The sequence below is a fragment of the Bos grunniens genome, chromosome 4 (genome assembly GCF_055505025.1).
Source record: "Bos grunniens cultivar Pamir isolate PY7600 chromosome 4, Bosgru_T2T1.0, whole genome shotgun sequence".
Classification (NCBI taxonomy): Eukaryota; Metazoa; Chordata; class Mammalia; order Artiodactyla; family Bovidae; genus Bos; species Bos grunniens.
In genome coordinates this window covers 91466939-91488454 of record NC_141168.1, presented here as the reverse complement: position 1 = coordinate 91488454, position 21516 = coordinate 91466939, and the positions used below count along the sequence as shown (strand labels likewise).

The following is a 21516-nucleotide window of genomic DNA, read 5'->3' as shown; positions in this document are numbered from 1 at the left end:
CATAGTTCTTCAGGCACTCTTTCTATCAGATCTAATTCCTTTAATCTATCACTTCTACTGTATAAGCGTAAGGGATTTGATTTAGTCAATAAAAAAATGACTCATATGTCTTTGTGGTAAATAGAGAAAATATTTATATAACTTACACTGAATAGTATACTTTGTTTTAATATTAATAAAAATTTTGAATTTTACGTATTTGCTTTGTTTTACATGCTGTGAGAAATGGAATATTTCGTGCCATACCAGCAAACAAGGATCACAGTCATCAGTGATTCTAGTCCTTCAAATGTGAATTCCTGAGTCCTAATGGTACCCAGGAAGAGCACCTGAGCTCTCTGGCCCATTGGGCCACAGTCACTCCCTACAGTGAGCATGGAGGAATTCAGGATGTGAAAAATGCAGGATGCTGGGCCCAGATGGCTGAGATGCATATTAAAGGAATGATTTCAGTAAGCCCAGACTCGTATTTTCCCATACACAGAAAAGTGCTACATTCCTTAACTTGAGATATCTGGTTTTCTGTAATTTACCAAATACTTTTGATGTTCAGACTACCTGCCCTTTGTTGCAAACTTCTATATGACCTGACTCTTCCCCCCACTTCCTCAGAGCAGTTCTTTCAGGGATGCTCAAGATGCTGCCTCCCAGGCTTAACTCTGCAAAATTTCCAAATAAAACATAACTCTCAACTTTTAGTTTGTGACTATATTTTAAGTTGACATCTGTCATTCTGTATTTGATGTCTATAGTTACTGTATGCAAAATTGTGAAGGAGACAGATAACGCACACAGATATCTCTAGCTATTGTTACCAACGACCTCACACCATTTACTCTCTTAAATGTTTTTTTGTCACCAAACATTATTTACCACCAATGACTGATTCTATTTTTGAAGCTGATAAATACTTACTATTGTGTCCCTTTTCCTTGTCCTGACTGGGTCCCAACTCTTTCCTTCAAAGTTTATCTTTTCTCTGCTTCAAGTTCTTATAGCCCTTCATAACAACTGCCTATCTCATTTGGTCAATTTATTTGATAAAAGGCCATATGCAATCCAGTAGGAGAAACATCAATATATCTTAAAGGTTCTTAATACCGTTAAAGAGTGACATGAGTATATTTCAGATAACATCAGTGGTTGTAGATTCAGTGATTTCAGTGAGTGGATCCTTTAGGACACTCCCTCAGTCAGTTAGTATATGCAGTGGACTCTTGACTGCATTTGATTTACTTTGTCTGCAGTTTTTTACTACCTAGATGAACAGAAATCTTACCTCTACAGCCAAATCTCCAGATTTTCCTTGGTGAGGAATTTCATATGCCTCCATTTGTCGCTTTGTGAGTCGCACTAACTTTTCAGCTAGTTCCCTCCAGCCTTTCCCAAGCTTGACAGCTGAAGTCAGAATAGCAGCCTCTTGGACAAGATGCACTACTAATCCTTGGCAATCAATCTTCAGCAGAGCCTGCAGCAACAACTACATGTCATAATTTAAAGCAAATAATTTGAACTTTTATCTAGAAATTAAATTTGTTATTACATATTCTGGAAACTGGCATCCTTTTTTTCACCACACATATATTTGAGTTTTCTAAAATTCAAAGAGTTGATTTACTTTTAAGCAAATCCAACAAGCAAAGTACAGAGGATACAAACTAGATCAGAATTAAGGGGAGTTTCAGGGCTAACTTGGTAACTAATTATAGGGCCTTAAGTAAACCACTCAACTAATATGTCTCTTAATATCCTTAATTACCAAAGGGGGGAGTTGAATTAGCCACTTCCAAAGATACCCTGAGGTTTTAGCAGTTAATAATTTATTAACCCATGATTATTCACTATACAAACAGTAATTACTTTCCTTCCAGAGGACTGGCTATAGGATTTCTAGAGTGAGCACACAGCTGTCAGTAAATACTACTTAATTTTTTAATCAAAATATGATTTAAAACTCCCCAGAATTATATGTGTTGCATAAAAATGAGAAACTTAGACAACCTTCAACAAAGCTATTGCTATTAATAACTTAAAAAATTAACTCTCTTCCTTTATCATCAATGTGCTGCTGCTGCTAAGTCGCTTCAAGTCATGTCCGACTCTGTGCAACCCCACAGACGGCAGCCAACTAGGCTCCCCCGTCCCTGGGATTTTCCAGGCAAGAGTACTGGAGTGGGTTGCCATTGCCTTCTCCGTACCATCAATGTAGTTAATGCTAAATTTAAATCACAAGGTATCAAATATAAAACACTTAGGTTTCAACGATGCAAAAGAGAAAACCTTCAGACTCTTTTTTCTTCCTTAATTAAGCACTGAGCTTTGTCAGTCGCCACACATGTTTCAAACAAGTCTACGAGTTTCTCTTTTGTCTTGAATATATTTCTAAAGTACAAGATGAGATTTATCTATCTTTCTTTTCTGTTCAAATAAAAATGTTCAATAGTCCCTCATCATTTAATGGCACTTAAAAGCTTTTTACTTATTGTTTCATTATGAAACAATAAGTAAAAATGAATGACTGAGTGAAGCAACTATTAAAGTCCAAGGAATGTTCATTCTTATGGATGCATTAGGAGAACTACCCATGATCTCTATACATGGACTATGTTTATCTGTAAATTTATGGAGAGGAGTTGTGACCTCAGGGAGAAGCAGTGCTGAGACAGCAGGCCCCTGAGGGTGCCTTTAGTAAACTGTGGAGTGGGTTTAGCTTATCCCAGTTCCTTGTTTTAAGGAAAATAAATTTGCACTTAAAAGTTATAAAACCTAAGTTTAAAATCCAACTCCACAAAGAATAGGAATTTAGATAAATCACAAAATGTCTCTATTTAATGACTTTTAAAATGGATACGATAGTAATACTACCCCATCTAACCCCCTAAAATCATTATGAAAGTTGAATTAGATGATTAGTTCTTAGAGTGTCAAATTCCAAAATACATAAAGACAGTCTTAATGTCTAGATATGATTAAGGAAATTGTAACCCACAATCTTTATAAGTTCATTTCCAGCTACTCCAAGCTGGAATCCCAAGTATACAATCCAAGAAAAAGGTACTCCTAATTCCATTGACTGTATAGTCCATGGGGTTGCAAAGAGTCGGAAGCAACTGAATGACTTTCACTTTCACTTTTCACTATACAAATAAAGTTTCAAGAGGTAGCATCTATACCATATGCTTCATCATCTTCTGGTTAGATAACTAGGCCTTAGCTCTTTCCTTTCAGAAATTTTGAAGCCTCCACTGAGGCACAACATGAAATTGTAGGAACTACTCCCTTAAACGAGCTCTCCACCAGCACTGTCTAGTCAGTCACCAAAGTGACTCAACTATCATACACTAACATAGAGTAAGTGTAACCCAGCTTAAACTTTAAGACCATTTGGTCAATATAACCTTTTCTGCCACAAAGAGAAACAAGAAAGCAATTTTCAGTTCAAATTTTCATGGGTCCATGCTGAACACAAGCTATGAGAGGTCATGAGCTATTGCAAAATTCATGTGCAGCTTCAACCAGGTAGATCAGCCAATGACTGTAAATACCCCGGATTAAGTGAGGATGCATCACACCATCATAAAACCACCTATTTAATTGGATATTGGGTTTTAAAAATTTACCCTTCTCAGTATCACTGTAGAATCATAAAAACAATTGAAGAGTATCTGTGTGTGTGTTAGTTAGTCGCTCAGTCATTACTTGACTTTTTGCAACCCCATGAACTATAGCCCACCAGACTCCTCTGTCCATGGAATTTTCCAGGCAAGAATACTGGAGTGGGTTGCCATTCCCTTGTCCAGGGGATCTTCCTGACCCCGGGATTGAACCCAGAGCTCCCACACTGCGGGCAGATTCTTTACCATTTGAGCTACCCAGGAAGCCCATAAGCCCACATATATATATAGTATATATATACTATATACATATATAGTGTGTGTGTGTGTATATATATATATATGTATGTATACCCTATATCATGTTAGCTATTGTTAACATCACAGAATAAACCCCTTGCCAAAAATGTTTTCTCCCATTTTGCACTTTGATTAAAACTTGACTCCTCTACATGAATCTGCCTCACCTAACATGAACCGCTCATCTCTTATAGGCCACCAGTTTCGTAGTTATAATGATACTTACTACACACCAATACACATACTTAAATATCTTTATATATATATATATATATATGTACATTGTTAAAAACTTTATTTCAGGGAAATATAGTGGTTTTATGTGTGGCTTTGGAACCAAAAAGATTTCAAATCCCATCTTTGATACTAACCAAATGGCAGATCTTGGGCAAGTTGCCCAACCTCCCAAGACTCTGTTTCCTCTATTTGAAGAAGGAGATACTAACTAGACTTATCCTGTATGTTGGTTAAAATGGCCAAATGAAAGAGTATGTATACAGTGCTGGGCACAGTGCCAAATATATAGAGATCCTTAGGAAAGTGGTATATATCATTATTATTATTTATACAGTCACATTTTAGCCATTTTTAGAAATATGCTCTTGATTTTTTTTAATAAATTACTGAATATCCAAATACAAGGCAAAACAGTTCTTCATGTTTTTTATAGTTCTCTGCTGAGCCTTACACTGGGGTGAATGCTATGTTGAAAAAAACAGGATTCTTAGAGTACTATTAAAACATAAAGATTAAGAAGAGAATTAGCAATATTACTTTTGGATTGTGATGCACCACATACATAAGACAAATGTTAAATTGCTAAAGTTAAGGACATGGGTGATATGTCTTAAAAACACTAAAAAGTGAGTCTACAACAATGCCCAAGTTAAGTAGTTTTGTTTCAGTTTTGTCTTATTTACTTTCATGTAATTGGAACTCCTCTGATATTTTAAGAGCTATCTAAATATTTGAGAGAGAAAAAAAGGATCTCTTAATTGTTATGTTTTAGCACAAACAGAATCTTTAATCTTCCATTTAAGGATGATCCTTGGGGGCCTAGTTTCTGGGAAAATCACAATTGAATGTCAAATCTAAGAAACTAGTTATATGATCTTGTACGCAAAGCTCTGTAGTGACTTCAATTAACTTGAGAAACTACTCTCATATGTTTACTTATAAGTATTGCCAAGTTAATACAGTTCTCTACAGTAAGTAAATTCCTGTGATCAAGCAATACTCACCACAGTAAGTTCATAAAGAAACTTCCTGGCATTTCTATCTGCATGGCAATCTTCCTTTAACTTCTTTACAACATAAGCAACTTTTTCTGATTCTTTGTCTGCTTGTAGTTGATCAAAGTCTTCTAGTGCCAGATGTGAATAGCCTAGGACATAAGCTAAAACTTTCCAGTCATACACTTTTTCTGATACCAAGGTCAAGACAACTGAGTAGATGTAAGTCAGTTTTTTAAGAGGCAGGGTAATTTGTTCAAGAAGATTCCGGGTTGTGAAGACATTATCTGACATAGACATTACTTGTTCCTTTGCAATCACCCTGATGTTTTTGCAATGTAAAAGTCCAATCTTACCTCTCAGGACTCCCACATACCATTCTTTCACTTTGGACTGTCCAATGGCTTTTACTTTACCTTCTCCAAGAAGAGCTACTGTGTCCCCTTTGAAATATTCAAGTAAGTATTCAATCTTATTTTGTCTTATCACTGTCTTCTGGGTTATTCCATAGCTGGTAAAGTTCAATTTTTTGTCTTGAAATGTAGGATATTTAACATGCACAGTTGGTAATAAGGGAGAAGAGTTGATTTCCTTCTTCTTCTGCAAATCACTTGGCAGATTTGACAGACTTTTTAGGTTCGGAGCTGGATCAGGTGAAGTTATAAAGAACTGTGTAACTGGCCTACCACTGCGAGGCTCCACCTGAACACAGAAAACAAACAAGTGCATTTCTCTGGAGTCAACTAAAGAGAAGAAAAATTGTTGATGAACTGCTTGACCTGATTGCAAGTGCTTTTGCTTAACTTCTTTCCTTTTTCTTTCTGCTTTTACTTCAAAATCAGGATCACAGGATAAGACAGATATATTTAAATCTTGTGGCTTTTCAAGTAAGAAGGAATGCTTCCCCCAGAGCTGAAACACAACTGGAGATGTGTTGGGTTTCCCACCTTTTTTAATATCAGAGATAGTAAGCTTTCCTGGCATATAACTATGTCCACAAACTGTGAAAACAGCAGTGAAACTGGGGTGGATATATTTGGGTCCATAAATTCCAACTGAAATTGTTCTGTGGATATAATCCCAAATGGTGGCAACTGGTGATTGAGTACCTTTAGTTTGTGCGGCAACCACTAGATACATCACTTGACTTAAGTCTACTAGCTTGACCTGGATGGTGTCTTTATAAATGTAGCAGTTGTTTAATGCTTTGAAAGGGCCTTCTTTATCCAGACTGTGTAAACACACTATTTCTGCCATGACTTGGCTGAAAGGATCCCTTTTCACTTCAGCCCCAATTTTCATCTCCAGCAAAATGGCTTCCATTGTGTTAAGGTTGCCTAACATGATTTCCAACAGTGGGCTTATGGTGCATGAAAGGTCATGGTTAAGCTTTTGTGGAGGATCTAGAAAAGCCCTTAGAGATACTTCTTGGAATTCTCCCACAGCTACATGGCCTTGGGGCACATGAACAGTGATATCTGATTCAGGTAATTGTACTGACCCTCCTTGGTGGTTTAATTTGCAAACTACTGTAGTCTCTGCAACTTGTGTTTGGGCCCATCCAGGACTCTGATTAATTGTACTCAAATCTAGGCAGGAACGGGCAAGGTGGCGGTGACTTAACCAAGCCATTTTATAAGCCTCTCGATCATTTCGAAGCCATTCTAAGTCTTGTTCTAAGATCTGGTCAAAGTTATGTATATTCTGATGGGCATGTGCTGTGTCATCCAAAATGTCCAAAAGTTCTGAAACACTTTTAGATCTTCCAGATTTCCTTGAGGAAGACTGCCTAAGCAACCGATGCACATCAAGTTCATCACCAGAGGAATCAAAAGAGTTTCCAGTTTCTATTTCTCTAAAAAAAAGAAGAGGATCTTCCTTCAAGATAGAAATATTATCTCTCTTCTGGTTATTTCTTAGCTGAGTTATATCATCCAAAAATGGGTTTGATGCAGACAGTTCATTCCAGAATGGATTTGTAGCACTGGAAGCATTATTGCCATGAAGTGTGAAATCCTCTGGCCAATCAAGAGGCAAACCTGGATCTGGACATTCGTGTTATTTAAACCAAAATAAAGCAAAACAAAGATGAAATGGCATTCTGAGATACAACCAAGATTAATTTTTACTATAGCTTAAAAATTGAAGAATTTTTATTTGTCTTTGATATCCAGTCTAAATACTACAAAATCAATGTTAATTTTGGTCAAATTTTCATGTTGAGAGGAAAGAGAAATTGTTCGACCAGGTTATTTTGACTCTATGTAACATTATTTTATCTTAAGACACTATGATTTATAAACAAAAATATTTAGAAATTTCAATAATAATCATTTAACACATATTTGTGAAAATGACCCAGACTACATACATTTATGCCTTGTTTAATATGTCATTTTCATAAATGAGTACCTCTGAAAAAACAGAATAATTTAGTCTATCATCCAGATTTTTCTAAATATACAGTGGTTGGTCTCATTACATCTAGATTATTTATTTAACATTTTCTTTCCTGATAACATTCAATATGTGAAAAATATCAAATATATCTCTACACAGCTAAAATGTTAAAAAAATAAACTAAACAAGCATGGATTCCTTATAATATTTTCTGAACATTTCATATTGATAAATTTTAACAGGTTGAATTTTTTTCATGAAAAGTGAACATTTCATGAAAATAAGCACTGAAAAAAATAGACCACCATTAGATTTACTACTTGAAGGAATTCACTGAGCTTTTTAAAGTTTAAAATGGCAAAGAACAGGCTTATTACCACCACAAAAGGGAAATACGCTGTTACTTTGGAAAGTGGATATTTTAAGAATCAGCAACACATTCAAATACTTATATATCAACTATAATGAATTTCTATATATCTCAAAAATACTGGAATATTTATGTTTAGAGCAAATTATATTTGATCACTTTTTCAATAAATATTGATAATGATTCTGTTCGGAGAAGGCAATGGCACCCCACTCCAGTACTTTTGCCTAGAAAATCCCATGGACGGAGGAGCCTGCTAGGCTGCAGTCCATGGGGTCGCTAGAGTCAGACACGACTGAGCGGCTTCGCTTTTGGACTTTGTAAAATTGTGGCTGCTTTAGAGAAAATGAAAGCTAAAATAGAAAAAATGAGTTCAAGTAAGCTTTCAGACATTTTTGTTTGTTATATATAGAACTATATATTGATTGAAATTAATTTTAAGTGTCATATATTAAAAATGTTAAGATACATTTTGAAAAACAATTGCTGCATTTCTTTTATTTTTACACTTTTCTTCAAATCCAGGACCTTCAAACTCTCTTAAAACCTACATTTCCTCTGAGAATCTATTCAATTCTTTTATACTGGATTTGTTGGCCCACTGCAACCTACAGATGTCTCTTTAACCTCAAAATTCACTGTATTTACTGCATATACTGCTCATTTAATAAAGAACTTTGTCTCCTTATAATACTTATCATTACCTGTTTTATTTTATTTTGACTATTTTATTTTTCTCATCTTTTTAATGATAGTGTATTTCAATGATAAAGTTGTGATTTTACAATTCTCTTAATTGTTTGTAACACTTTTCAGAAGTAGTCCCCCAATAATTAGTCATGATGGGTAAAAATAATTTCAATAATTATAAATTCCTGTACCTGTAATATCACAATTTCTTGAGGATTTTCGGGCTTCCATGTCAAACAGATTTCCTTCAGACATACTTCGTGAAATTCCTCCTGACCAAAAACGGGCTTTTTCACTGGTTAACATTATTCCACCTACAAAGTAAACAATATATAGGCATATATATATATTATATATATGTATGTATATTTCTTATAAGATAATATAAACAGGTTGGCATAGAAACCAGACTCAAAGAAATCCACAGATTTAAATAGAAAACTACATATAAAAATACTCTACATAGATCCTCTACTTCTGGTAGGATGCTTGACTAGATATCCTGATACAGATATTAATACTCCATTGAAAAACACTCATATCCTAGATTAATAGCAACAAACAAACCTAGAAATGCATTAGGGATACTATACTATAAAAAAAGTAATAATGAGAAACCCAAGGATAACAAAAAAATAGTAATGAAATGAAACTCCACTAAATAAGCATTTCTTGTTTGATGACTGAAAAACTAAAAAAATCATTAAACTAGATATTCTCTCCAAATCTTCCTATAAATTCAATGCAGTTCAAGAAAAATCACATATTACATACATGTTTGTAACTTAGGCTGTTTTGAAAATTATGAAGAAAAGCAAAGGACTATTCAAGACAATCCAGAAGGACATGATAGAAGTGATGTGTGATACCAGATATCATAATTTATTAGAAATAAGTGCTAAGTAAGACAATGTGGATTGGAATACAAATATACTAAAGACACACAATATCCCCAGAAGTAGTATCACCCTCAAACAAGAATGTAATATTTATATATGATAGAGATAGGCAGGCAGAGCAGTGTGGAAATAGATAATTCAATAAACAGTGATGGTACAATTGATAGTTCATGCTGAAAAAAAATTACATTGATCATATGCAAAAATTTATTCTAAGAGATTTAAAGACTGAAAAGCAAAATTTTAAAAGTAGAGTCTAAGGATTTATCTTGATGCTGTTTAGAAACAATTTTTAAGCAAGGCACAAACACAAAGCAAACCATAAAAAAAAAGAATGAGATATCCTATATAGCAAAGGACATTGTTCACAAAAAGTAAAAACACAAGCCAAAAACTGGGAGATGATATTTTCATTATATATGACTGAAGACGAAAAAAGGATTGGATTCCAACATATATTGAAGACTTCTACAAATCAATCAGCAAAATAAGACATTACAAAAAAAATTGAAACAATATCTGAATAAGTATTTATCACAAAAAGCATAAATAATCAATCCCTAAATATATTAAGATTGAAGGCAAGAGGAGAATGTTGTTCAGTTGCTAAGTTATGTCTGACTCTTTGCAACCCCATGGAGTTTAGCACATCTGGCTTCCTTGTCCATCACCATCTCCTGCAGCTTGCTCAAACTTATGTTCATTGAGTCAGTGCTGCCATCCAACCATCTCATCCTCTGTTGTTTCCTTTTCTTCATGCCTTCCATCTTTTCCAGCATCAGGGTCTTTTCTAATGAGTCAGTTCTTCACATCAGGTAGCCAAAGTATTGGAGCTTCAGCTTCAGCATCAGTCCTTCCAAAGTATATTCTGAATTGATTTCCTTCAGGATTGACTGGTTTGATCTCCTTGCTGCCCAAGGGACACTCAGGAGTCTTCTCCAACACCACAGTTCAAAAGCATCAATTCTTCGGCACTCAGCTTTCTTTATGGTTCAACTCTCACATCCATACACGACTACTGGAAAAACCATAGCTTTGACTAGATGGGCCTTTGCTGGCAAAGTAATGTCTCTGCTTTTTAATATGCTGTCTAGGTTGTTCACAGCTTTTCTTCCAAGGAGCAAGTGTCTTTTATCATGGCTGCAGTTACCACCTGCAGTGATTTTGGAGCCAAATAAAATAAAGTCTGTCAGTGTTTCCATGTTTCCCATCTAATTTGCCATGAAGTGATGGGACAAGATGCCATGATCTTAGTTTATTAAATACTGAGTTTTAAGCCAGCTTTTTTACTGTCTCCTTTCACCATCATGAAGAGGCTCTTTAGTTCCTCTTCACTTTCTGACATAAGGATGGTGTCATTTGCATATATGAGGTTATTGATATTTTTCCCAACAATCTTGATTCCAGCTTGCAATTCATCCAGTCCAGCATTTTGCATGATGTACTCTGCATGTAAGTTAAATGAGCAGAGTGACAGTATACAGCCTTGACATACTTCTTTCCCATTTTGGAACCAGTCTGTTGTTTCATGTCCAGTTCTAACTGTCACTACTTTTTTATTTATTTATTTTTCATTGAAGGATAATTTCTTTATAGAATTTTGCTGTTTTCTGTGAAACCTCAACATGAATCAGCCATAGATATACATATATCCTCTTCCTTTTGAACCTCCCTTCCATCTCCCTCCCCATCCCACCACTCTTTGTTGACACAGAGTCCCTGTTTGAGTTTCCTGAGCCATATAGCAAATTCCAGTTGGCTATCTATTTTGCATATGGTAATATAAGTTTCCAAGTTACTCTTTCCATACATCTTATCCTCTCCTCCCCACTTCCCATGTCCATAAGTCTATTCTCTATGTCTGTTTCTCCACTGTTGTCCTATAAATAAATTCTTCAGTACCATTTTTCTAGATTCCATATATATGCGTTAGAATATGGTATTTCTCTTTCTGACTTACTTCACTCTGTATAATAGGTTCTAGGTTCATCCACCTCATTAAAACTGATTCAGATGCATTCCATTTTATGGCTGAGTAATATTCCATTGTATATATGACCACTACTTCTTTAGCCATTCATTTGTCGATGGACATCTAGGTTGCTTCCATATTCTAGCTATTGTAAATAATGCTGCAATGAACAATAGGATACATGTGTCTTTTTCAATTTTTCTTTCCTCAGGTTAAATGCCTAGGAGTGGGATTGCTGGGTCATATGCTGGTTTTATTGATAGTTTTTTAAGGAATCTCTATACCTCCATAGCGGCTGTATCAATTTACATTTCCACAAACAGTGCAAGAGTGTTCCCGTTTCTCCATACCTTCTCCTGATTTATTGTTTGTAGACTTTTCGATCATGGCTATTCTGACTGGAGTGAAGTGATATCTCACTGTAATTTTGATTTGCATTTCTCTAACAATGAGCGATGTTGAGCATCTTTTCTTTCATGTGTTTGTTAGCTATTTGGATGTCTTCTTTGGAGCAATGCCTGTTTGGGTCTTTATCCCACTTTTTGATTGGGTTGTTTGTTTTTCTGGTATGAGTTGTATGAGCTGCTTGTATATTTTAGATATTAATCCTTTGTCAGTTTTTTCATTTTCTATTATTTTCTCCCATTCTCAGGGTTGTCTTTTCTCCTTGCTTAGAGTTTATTTGCTGTCCAAAAGGTTTTAAGTTAAATCATGTCCCACTTGTTTGCTTTTGTTTTTATTTCCATTACTCTAGGAAGTGGGTCATAGAGGATCTTGCTTTGATTTATGTCATCGACTGTTCTGCCTATGTTTTCCTCTAAGAGTTTTATAGGTTTTGGTTTTACATTTAGGTCTTTAATCCATTCTGAGTTTATCTTTGTGTATGGTGTTAGGAAGTGTTCTAATTTCATTCTTTTACATGTAGCTGTTCAGTTTTCCCAGCACCATTTATTGAAGAGGCTGTCTTTGCCCCATTGTATATTCTTGCCTCCTTTGTCAAAAATAAGGTACCCATAGGTGCATGGGTTTATTTTTGGGCTTTCTATCTTGTCCATTGGTGTATATTTCTGTTTTTGGCCAGTGCCATACTGTCTTGATGACTGTAGCTTTGTAGTATAATCTGAAGTCAGGAAGGTTGATTCCTCCAGCTTTCTTTCTCAAGATTGCTTTGGCGATTCAGGGTCTTTTGTATTTCCATATGAATTGTGAAATTTTTTGTTCTAGTTCTGTGAAAAATGCCAATGGTAACTTGATAAGGATCGCATTGAATCTGTAGATTGTGTTTGGTAGTATAGTCATTTTCACAATATTGATTCTTCCTACCCAGGGACATGGAATATCTCTCCATCTGTTTATACCATCTTTGATTTCTTTCAGTAGTGACTTATACTTTTCTGTGTTCAGTTCTTTTGTCTCCTTAGGTAGGTTTATTCCTAGATATTTAATTCTTTTTGTTGCAGTGGTGAATGGGATTAATTCCTTGATTTCTCTTTCTGATTATTCATTGTTAGTATACAGAATTGCAAGTGATTTCTATGTATTGATTTTGTATCCTGCAACTTTGCCAAATTCACTGATTAGCTCTAGTAATTCTCTGATACTATCTTTAGGGTTTTCTGTGTACAGTATCATGTCATTTGCAAACAGTAAGAGCTTTATTTCTTCTTTTCTGATATGGATTCCTTTTATTTATTTGTCATCACTGTTCGCTGTAGCTAGGAATTCCAGAACTATGTTGAATAATAGTGGCAAAAGTGGACACCCTTGTCTTATTCCTGATCTTAAGGGGAATGCTTTCAGTTTTCACCATTGAGAATAATATTTGCTGAAACTCCAGTACTTTGGCCACCTCATGCGAAGAGTTGACTCATTGGAAAAGACTCTGATGCTGGGAGGGATTGGGGGCAGGAGGAGAAGGGGATGACAGAGGATGAGATGGCTGGATGGCATCACCAACTCGATGGACGTGAGTCTGAGTGAACTCCGGGAGTTGGTGATGGACAGGGAGGCCTGGCGTGCTGCAATTCACAGGGTCGCAAAGAGTCGGACACGACTGAGTGACTGAACTGAACTATCATATATGATCTTTACTATGTTGAGGTAGGTTCCTTCTATGCCCAGTTTTTGAAGAGTTTTCATCATAAATGGGTGCTGAATTTTGTCAAAGACTTTTTCTGCATCTATTGAGATTATCATATGGTTTTTATCTGCCAACTTGTTAATATGGTGTATCACATTGATTGATTTGCATATATTGAAGAATCCTTGCATTCCTGGAATAAACCCAACTTGATCATGGTATACAAGCTTTTTGATGTGTTGCTGAATTCTGTTTGCTAAAATTTTGTTGAGGATTTTTGCATCTATGTTCATCAATGATATTGGCCTGTAGTTTTCTTTTTTGTGTGTTGTTTTTGTCTGGTTTTGGTATCAAGGTGATGGCTTGGAAGCGTTCCTTCCTCTGCAATTTTTTGAAAGAGTTTTAGAAGGATAGGCATTAGCTCTTCTCTAAATGTTTGGCAGAACTCTCCTGTGAAGCCATCTGATCCTGGGCTTTTGTTTTGGGGAGATTTTTTATCACAGCTTCAATTTCAGTGCTTGTAATAGGGTTGTTCATAATTTCTATTTCTTCCTGGTTCAGTCTTGGAAGATTGAACTTTTCTAAGAATCTGTCCATTTCTTACAGTTTATCTATTTTATTGCCATGTAGTTGTTCATAATGGTCTCTTATAAGCCTTTGCATTTCTGCATTGTTTTTTGTAACCTCTGTTTTTTCATTTCTAATGTTGTTGATTTGATTCTTCTCTCTTTTTTTCTTGATGAGTCTGGCTAAAGTTTTGTCAATTTTGTTTATCTTCTCAAATAACCAGCTTTTAGTTTTATTAATCTTTACTTTTGTTTCTTTCATTTCTTTTTCATCTATTTCTCCTTGGATCTTTATGATTTCTTTCCTTCTATTAATTTTTTTTCTTTCTGTTCTTCTTTTCTAGTTGTTTCAGGTTTAAAGTTAGGTTATCTATTTGATGTTTTTCTTTATCCTTGAGGAAGTATTGTATTGTTATAAACTTCCCTCTTTAGCTGTGCTTTTGCTACATCCCATAGGTTTTGAGTTGTTGTTTTTTCATTGTCATTTGTTTCTAGAAATTTTTTGATTTCTCTTTTGATTTCTTCAGTAACCTGTTGGATTATTTAGAAATGTGTTGTTTAATCTCCATGTGTTTGTATTTCTTACAGTTTTTTTTCTTGTAATTGATATCTAGTCCCATAGCATTATGGTCTGAGAAGATGCTTGATACGATTTCAATTTTCTTAAATTTCCTGGGGTTTGATTTGTGACCCAAGAAGTGGTCTATCCTGGAGAATGTTCCAGGTGCACTTGAAAAGAAGGTGTATTCTTCTGTACTTGGATAGAATGTCCTGAAGATATCAATGAGATTCACCTCATCCAATGTATCATGTAAGACTTCCGTTTCCTTATTAATTTTCTGTTTTGATGATCCGTCCATTGGTGTGAGTGGGGTGTTAAGGTCTCCTACTATTATTGTGTTACTGTCAATTTCTCCTTTTATGTCTGTTAGTGCTTTTCTTATGTATTGAGGTGCTCCTATGTTGGGTGCATAGTTATTTACAATTGTTATGTCTTCCTCTTGGGCTGATCCCTTGATCATTATACAGTGTCCTTCCTTTTCTCTTGTAATCTTCTTCAAGGTCTATTTTGTCTGCTATGAAGACTGCTACTCCAGCTTTCTTTTGCTTCCTATTTGCATGGAATGTATTTTTCCATCCTCTCACTTTCAGTCTATATGTGTCTTGAGGTCTGAAGTGGGTTTCTTGCAGATGGCATATATATGGGTCTTCTTTTTGTATCCATTCAGCCAACCTGTGTCTTTTGGCTGGAACATTTAATCCATTTACATTTAAAGTAATTATTGAGATATATATATATATATATATTCCTATTGCCATTTTCTTACTTGTTCAGGGTTGATTCTGTAAATCTTTTTTCTTTTCTTGTATTTCTTGACTATATAAGTCCCTTTAACATTTGCTGTAAAGTTGGTTTGGTGGTACTGAATTCTCTTAACTTTTGCTTGCCTGAAAAACTTTTTATTTCTCCATCAAATTTGAATGAGATTCTTGCCAAGTACATTTTTACTTGCCAGGTAGATTTTTCTCTTTCAATACTTTAAATATATCCTGCCATTTCCTTCCAGCCTGCAGAGTTTCTGCTGAAAGATCAGCTGTTAAGCATATGGGGTTTCCCTTATGTGTTACTTGTTGCTTTTCCCTTGCTGCTTTTCATATTCTTTCTTTGTGTTTAGTCTTTGTTAGTTTGATTAGTATGTGTCTTGGCACGTTTCTCCTTGGGCTTATCCTGTATGGGACTCTTTGTGCCTCTTGGACTTGATGGACTATTTTCTTTTCCATGTTGTGGACATTTTAACTATAATCTCTTAAAAATTTTCTCATACCCTTTTTCTCTTCTTCTTCTTGGACACCTATAATTTGAATGTTGGTGTGTTTGATATTGTCCCAGAGGTCTCTGAGATGGTCCTCAGTTCTTTTCATTCTTTTTACTTTATTTAGTTCTTCAGAAGTTATTTCCACCATTTTATCTTCCACCTCACTGATTCGTTCTTCTGCTTCAGACAGTCTGTTATTGATTCCTGCTAGAGTACTTTTCATTTCAGTAATTGTGCTGTTTGTCTCTGTGTGTTTATTCTTTAATTCTTCTAATTCTTTGTTAATTGATTCTTGCATTTTCTCCATTTTGTTTTCAAGGTGTTTGATCATCTTTACTATCATTATTCTGAATTGTTTTTCAGATAGTTTCCCTATTTCCTCTTCATTTATTTAGATGTCTGTGTTTCTAGTTTGTTCCTTCATTTGTGCAGTATTTGTCTGCCTTTTCTTTTTTTTAATTTAATTTTATTTTTTAACCTTCATTATTTATTTTTTTAAGTTATTGTGTTTGAGGTCTCCTTTTCCTAGGCTTCAAAGAAAATTGAATTATTTCCTTGAAGAAGGTTGAATTCTTTCTTCCTTTTGGTTTCTGCCCTCCTATGGTTGCTCCAGTGGTTTGTGTAAGCTTTGTAAAGGGTGAGATTTGTGCTGAGATTTTGTTTGTTTGTTTGTTTTTCCTCTAATGGGCAAGGCTGAGCAAGGTGGTACTCCTGTCTGTTGATGATTGGGTTTGTATTTTTGTTTTGTGTGTTATTCAGATGAAGTGTCATACACAGGCTGCTACTGGTGGTTGGGTGATGCCAGGTCTTGTATTCAAGTGATTTCCTTTGTGTGAGTTCTCACTATTTGATACTCCCCAGGGTTAGTTCTCTAGCAGTCTAGGGTCTTGGAGTCAGTGCTCCCACTCCAAAGGCTCAGGGCTTGATATCTGCTCAGGAACAAACATTCCACAAGTGGTTTGTTATGGCATTAAGTGAGATTAAAACAAATATCCAAAAACAAGAAACCAATGATGAACTCCAGATAAATGGCAGTTACAAAATCAGGCAAATAATAATTAAAATAATGGGATATACATATACACCCATGAGCAAAGTCAAAAGAGACCAACAAAAATAAAGTACAGTAGATTGATGCAGAGAACAAAGGAAAGAAAAAATTATATTTACCAGTTAAGAACAAAACTAACTAAAGCACAGATTGGAAAACAAAACTAAAGCAAAGTGCTTAGTGGGAAATAAAGAAATGAAAACAAAGCTAAAAAATATGTTGAGAGAAAAGGAAAGAAAGAAAAGAAATAATAGATATGCAAAATTAAATAGAGGTAGATTTGTATACATTATAGATTAACTGCAAGGGGAAAAGAACAGTAGAAAAGGAAAATAAAGGAATACATCTAGAAAAATATAATAGGTTTAAAAAATTAAAAATTAAAAGTATAAAAAAGAGGAAAAAAATGAGAAGAAAAAGAATAAAGAAAAAAAAAAAAGTAAAACTCCACAGAACTGCAAAAACCCAACAAAGAGGCAGAGGTTTATAACAACAATAAAAAGTGTAACTGAATATACACATATAAATATACACCCATAAGCAAAATCAAAACAGTCCAACAAAAATAAAGTACAAATAGATTGACCCAGTGAACAAAGGAAATCAAAAATTATATCTACCAGAACAAAACTAAAGCACAAACTGGAAGACAAAACTAAAGCAAAGTGCCAATTGGGGAATAAAGCAATCAAAATAAAACTAACAAATCTGTTGAGAGGAAAGGAGAGAAGGAAAGGCAAGAGTAGATATGCAAAGTTAAATAGAGGTAGATAAAGAAGATTTATATATGTTAAAGATTAACTGCAAGAGGAAAAGAACAGTAGGAAAAGCAAACAAAGGAATAAATGCAGAAAATAATAATAGGTTTAAAAATTAAAATTTAAAAAAGAGAAAATAAAAAAGGAAACCTCCACAGCTGTAAAAGCCCAACGTACAGGCAGAGGTTTATAACAATAAAAATGTGACTTAAAAAAAAAAAGCTCAAAAGCTTAATTGGATTTCTTAGTACCAATAAAATCGACAACTACAACAGAGAGGGGGGGAAAAGGAAAGAAAGAACAGAAAAGAAAAAAATATCGAGAAGAATCTACAGAACAACTCAAAAAATAAGAATAGTAAATGTTTTTCTTGAGTCTCTGCTGTCAGAGTCCTTTCCCTCGCTGGGAGTCACAGTCCACCTCACCTCCCTAGGATGCCCTCCAACACTGTGCTGATCTCTGGACCTGCTGTGGGGGCAGCTCAGATTTTAATCTGGTCCTACTCCTGTCTGTCTTGCCTTCAAGGTCCACAGCTATCAGAGCTATTGCATTTTCTTTTGTGGGAGCTCTCAATGGCCTTTTATATATTGCATAGACACAAAGTCTGCCTAGTTGATCATGTGGATTTAATCTGCAGCTTGAACAGCTGTTTTGAAGGTTTTGGGTATTCTTCCTTAGCCACACTGCCCCTGAGTTTCAATTGTGGTTTTATTTCTACCTCTGCATGTGGGTTGTCCATTGGTGTTTAGCTCCTGAGGCTTCCCTGAAGGACCTGGGTTTGCCTCTGTGAGGGCCAGGTGCGGAGGTGGTGCAGCTGTTTGGTTCCCAGGGGTTCTGTCAGCACCAGGTACTCAAAGGGGCTGACAGCAAGGGCAGCAGGAAAAATAATGCTCTAGAAGAGTATGGCAACCAGTATTGGCCAATACCCTTTAGTATTCTTGCTTGGAGAACCCCCTCTCTGAAACAGAAGCCTGGCAGGCCACAATCCACAAGTTCGCAAAGAGTCGGACACAACCGAAGCGACCCTGAGTGCATAGACTCAAGAATTTTTTTGCCTGTGGCAGCTCTGCTCCAGTGAGAGTTGAGTGTGAAGGTGGAACAGCTGCTTGGCTTGCAGGGACCCTGGTGGAGCCAAGTGTGCAGGGACATGGACTGCCTCCACCGCAGGAGTTATGGCCCATCAGCGTCTTTTTGAGCCTCTTGTAGCTGGCAATCAGAAAGCCTCTTTCTCTATAGCTCCGCCCATTCAGGCACAAGAGGGGGCCCCTTGACTGGGGTCTACTCTGTAGATTGGTGCATCAGTCACTTTAAGGAGCACTCTGGGTGGGGTCCTACTCTGTAGTTCAGTGCGTCAGGTGTTTGATGGGCCAGCCTCTCTATTGTTCAGCTGCCAGTGCTGGTGTGTGGAGAGAGAAAGGCTATGGTGATGTTTCTACCTGCTACACATGACTCAGCAGCATCGCCTTGCTTCCATGGCTGCCTGGATTACCTCCACAGGCATTTCCCACCATGATCTCCTCCCTCATATCCCCTCAATCCGTCTCTCTGGGGTCAACAGCAGCCCTCGCCCTGGGATTGTCCCACAATCCCTAAACTCCAGCTCCCAGCCACTGTGCCTTCCAGGGGACCAGCATTCCTGTCCAGGGTGCATATGGCTGCAGCAAGGACTGCCTGATTCTCATTCCATTTAGGCTGCCACAGATCAGCTGTTTCACTCTCAGCCTTAAATATTTCTCCTCTGACTCAGACAATTGCCCCGACATGGGGATCGGACCTCTGCTTCAGTTCCCCAACCCATGGAGGGCAGGTCCAGTCCTACGAACACTCCTGTTTTCCCCCCTAGTTCCTTCATCCTACCAAGCTTTGCATGATTCTATATATTCTTTTCCACTGGTCAGGTACTCCTGTCCCCTCTCACCTGGTGTTCTCCATGCACTTCTATGTCTGAAGGTGTATTCCTATTTGTATCTGTGGAGAGAGATATATTCCACGTCCACCTATTCCTCTACCACCTTGTTCTCTAATTGTTGCTTCTTGACCTGCATGCAGGTTTCTCAGGAGGCAGGTAAGGTGGTCTGGTATTCCCATCTCTTGAAGAAATTTCCACAGTTTGTTGTGATCCACAGAGTCAAAAGCTTTAGCTCAGTCAATGAAGCAGATGTTTTTTCTGGAATTTTATTGCTTTTTCTATGACCCAATGGATGTTGGCAATTTGATCTCTGGTTCTTCTACCTTTTCTAAATCTAGGTTGAATATCTGGAAATTCTCAGTTCAAGTACTGGTGAAGCCTAGCTTGTAGAATTCTGAGCATTATTTTGCTAGTGTGTGAGATAAGTGCAATTGTGCAGTAGTTTGAACATTCTTTGGCATTGTCTTTCTTTGGGATTGAAATAAAAATTGACCTTTTCCAGTCCTGTGGCTATTTGTGAGTTTTCCAAATTTTCTGGCATATTCAGTGCAGCAAGTTAACAGCATCATCTTTTAGGACTTGAAACAGCTCAGATGGAATTCCATCACCTTCTCTAGCTTTGTTTATGGTGATTGTTCCTAAGGCCCACTTGACTTCACACTCCAGGATGTCTGGCTCTAAGTGAATGATCACACCATCATGGTTATATGGGTCATTATGATCTTTTTTGTATAGTTCTTCTGTGTATTCTTGCCACCTCTTGTTAATATCAAACAAATATATTAAAATATGCTCAATTTATCAGTAATCAGGGAAATGCTAAATGATGCCACATGAGATACAATTTTCAACCATGAAATTTGGAAAAATTTTAAAATCTGGCAACACTAATTATTGGAAAAGATGAGGAGCACAGCGAATTTTTATACACTCCTAGTAGACAAAGGCAATAGCACCCCACTCCAGTACTTTGCCTGGAAAATCCCATGGATGGAGGAGCCTGGTAGGCTGCAGTCCATGGGGTCGCTAAGAGTCGGACACGACTGAGCGACTTCACTTTCACTTTTCACTTTCCTGCATTGGAGAAGGAAATGGCAACCCACTCCAGTGTTCTTGCCTGGAGAATCCCAGGGACAGGGGAGCCTGGTGGCTGCCGTCTATGGGGTCACACAGAGTCGGACACGACTGAAGTGACTTAGCAGCAGTAGACGTGTCAATAAGCACAACCACTTAGAAAGCAATCTAGTATTATCTAGGAAAGATGCTTAGGGTATGTGTGTGTGTGTGTGTGTGTGTGTGTGCGCGCTCAGTCCTATCTGACTCTTTGCGGCCCTATAGACTGTAGCCTGCCAGGCTCCTCTGCCCATGGGATTTCCCAGACAAAAATGGGGTGCCATTTTCTATTTCAGGGATCTTTCCCACCTGGGCCTCATGGATTGCAGGTGCATTCTTTACCACTAGCACCACCTGGGATGGTGGTACCTAGCAATTTCAATCCCAGTTATTTGTTTCTAGTAAACCTTGCATATGTGCATTAGAAGAAATATATAAGAATGTTCTTTATATATTTATCAAAAAACTAGAATCAATCAAAATATCCTTTGCTATATAAATTAATAAACTGTGGTGTTATAATACAATGGAGTATCATGCAACTATGAAAACAGACAAATTACAAGTAAAGGTATCCGTATGTACTAACTGTAGACTGGCATTGCTGAGCTTCAGCTTTCTTTACATATATGTTTTCTCTGAAACCTATGACAACACTGAAAAATAGGTATATTAAATCAGATTTCATAGAGTCCAAAAATGAATCTTAGCGACGGGACATAAGTAACCTACAAGATCGAACAGC

The 21516-nt window shown here is 36.5% G+C and overlaps 1 protein-coding gene across 9 annotated transcripts in view; it reads right to left on the bottom strand.

Annotated features, from left to right (window-relative positions):
- The window catches only part of MACC1 (MET transcriptional regulator MACC1), a 99545-nt gene that overhangs the window by 25158 nt on the left and 52871 nt on the right, over window positions 1-21516 (bottom strand). For 8 of the 9 annotated variants that reach the window (XM_086397442.1, XM_086397443.1, XM_086397444.1 and 5 more), the window contains 3 exons: window positions 8798-8920; window positions 5156-7191; window positions 1280-1468 (listed from right to left, as the gene is read on the bottom strand). In XM_086397442.1, coding sequence (XP_086253568.1) covers window positions 1280-1468; window positions 5156-7191; window positions 8798-8912 — 2340 coding nt within the window. In that variant the 5' untranslated portion in view covers window positions 8913-8920. Of the gene's footprint in view, window positions 1-1279; window positions 1469-5155; window positions 7192-8797; window positions 8921-16015; window positions 16870-21516 lie in introns of those variants that run through there. The other variant, XR_015162850.1, reaches the window with a different exon arrangement.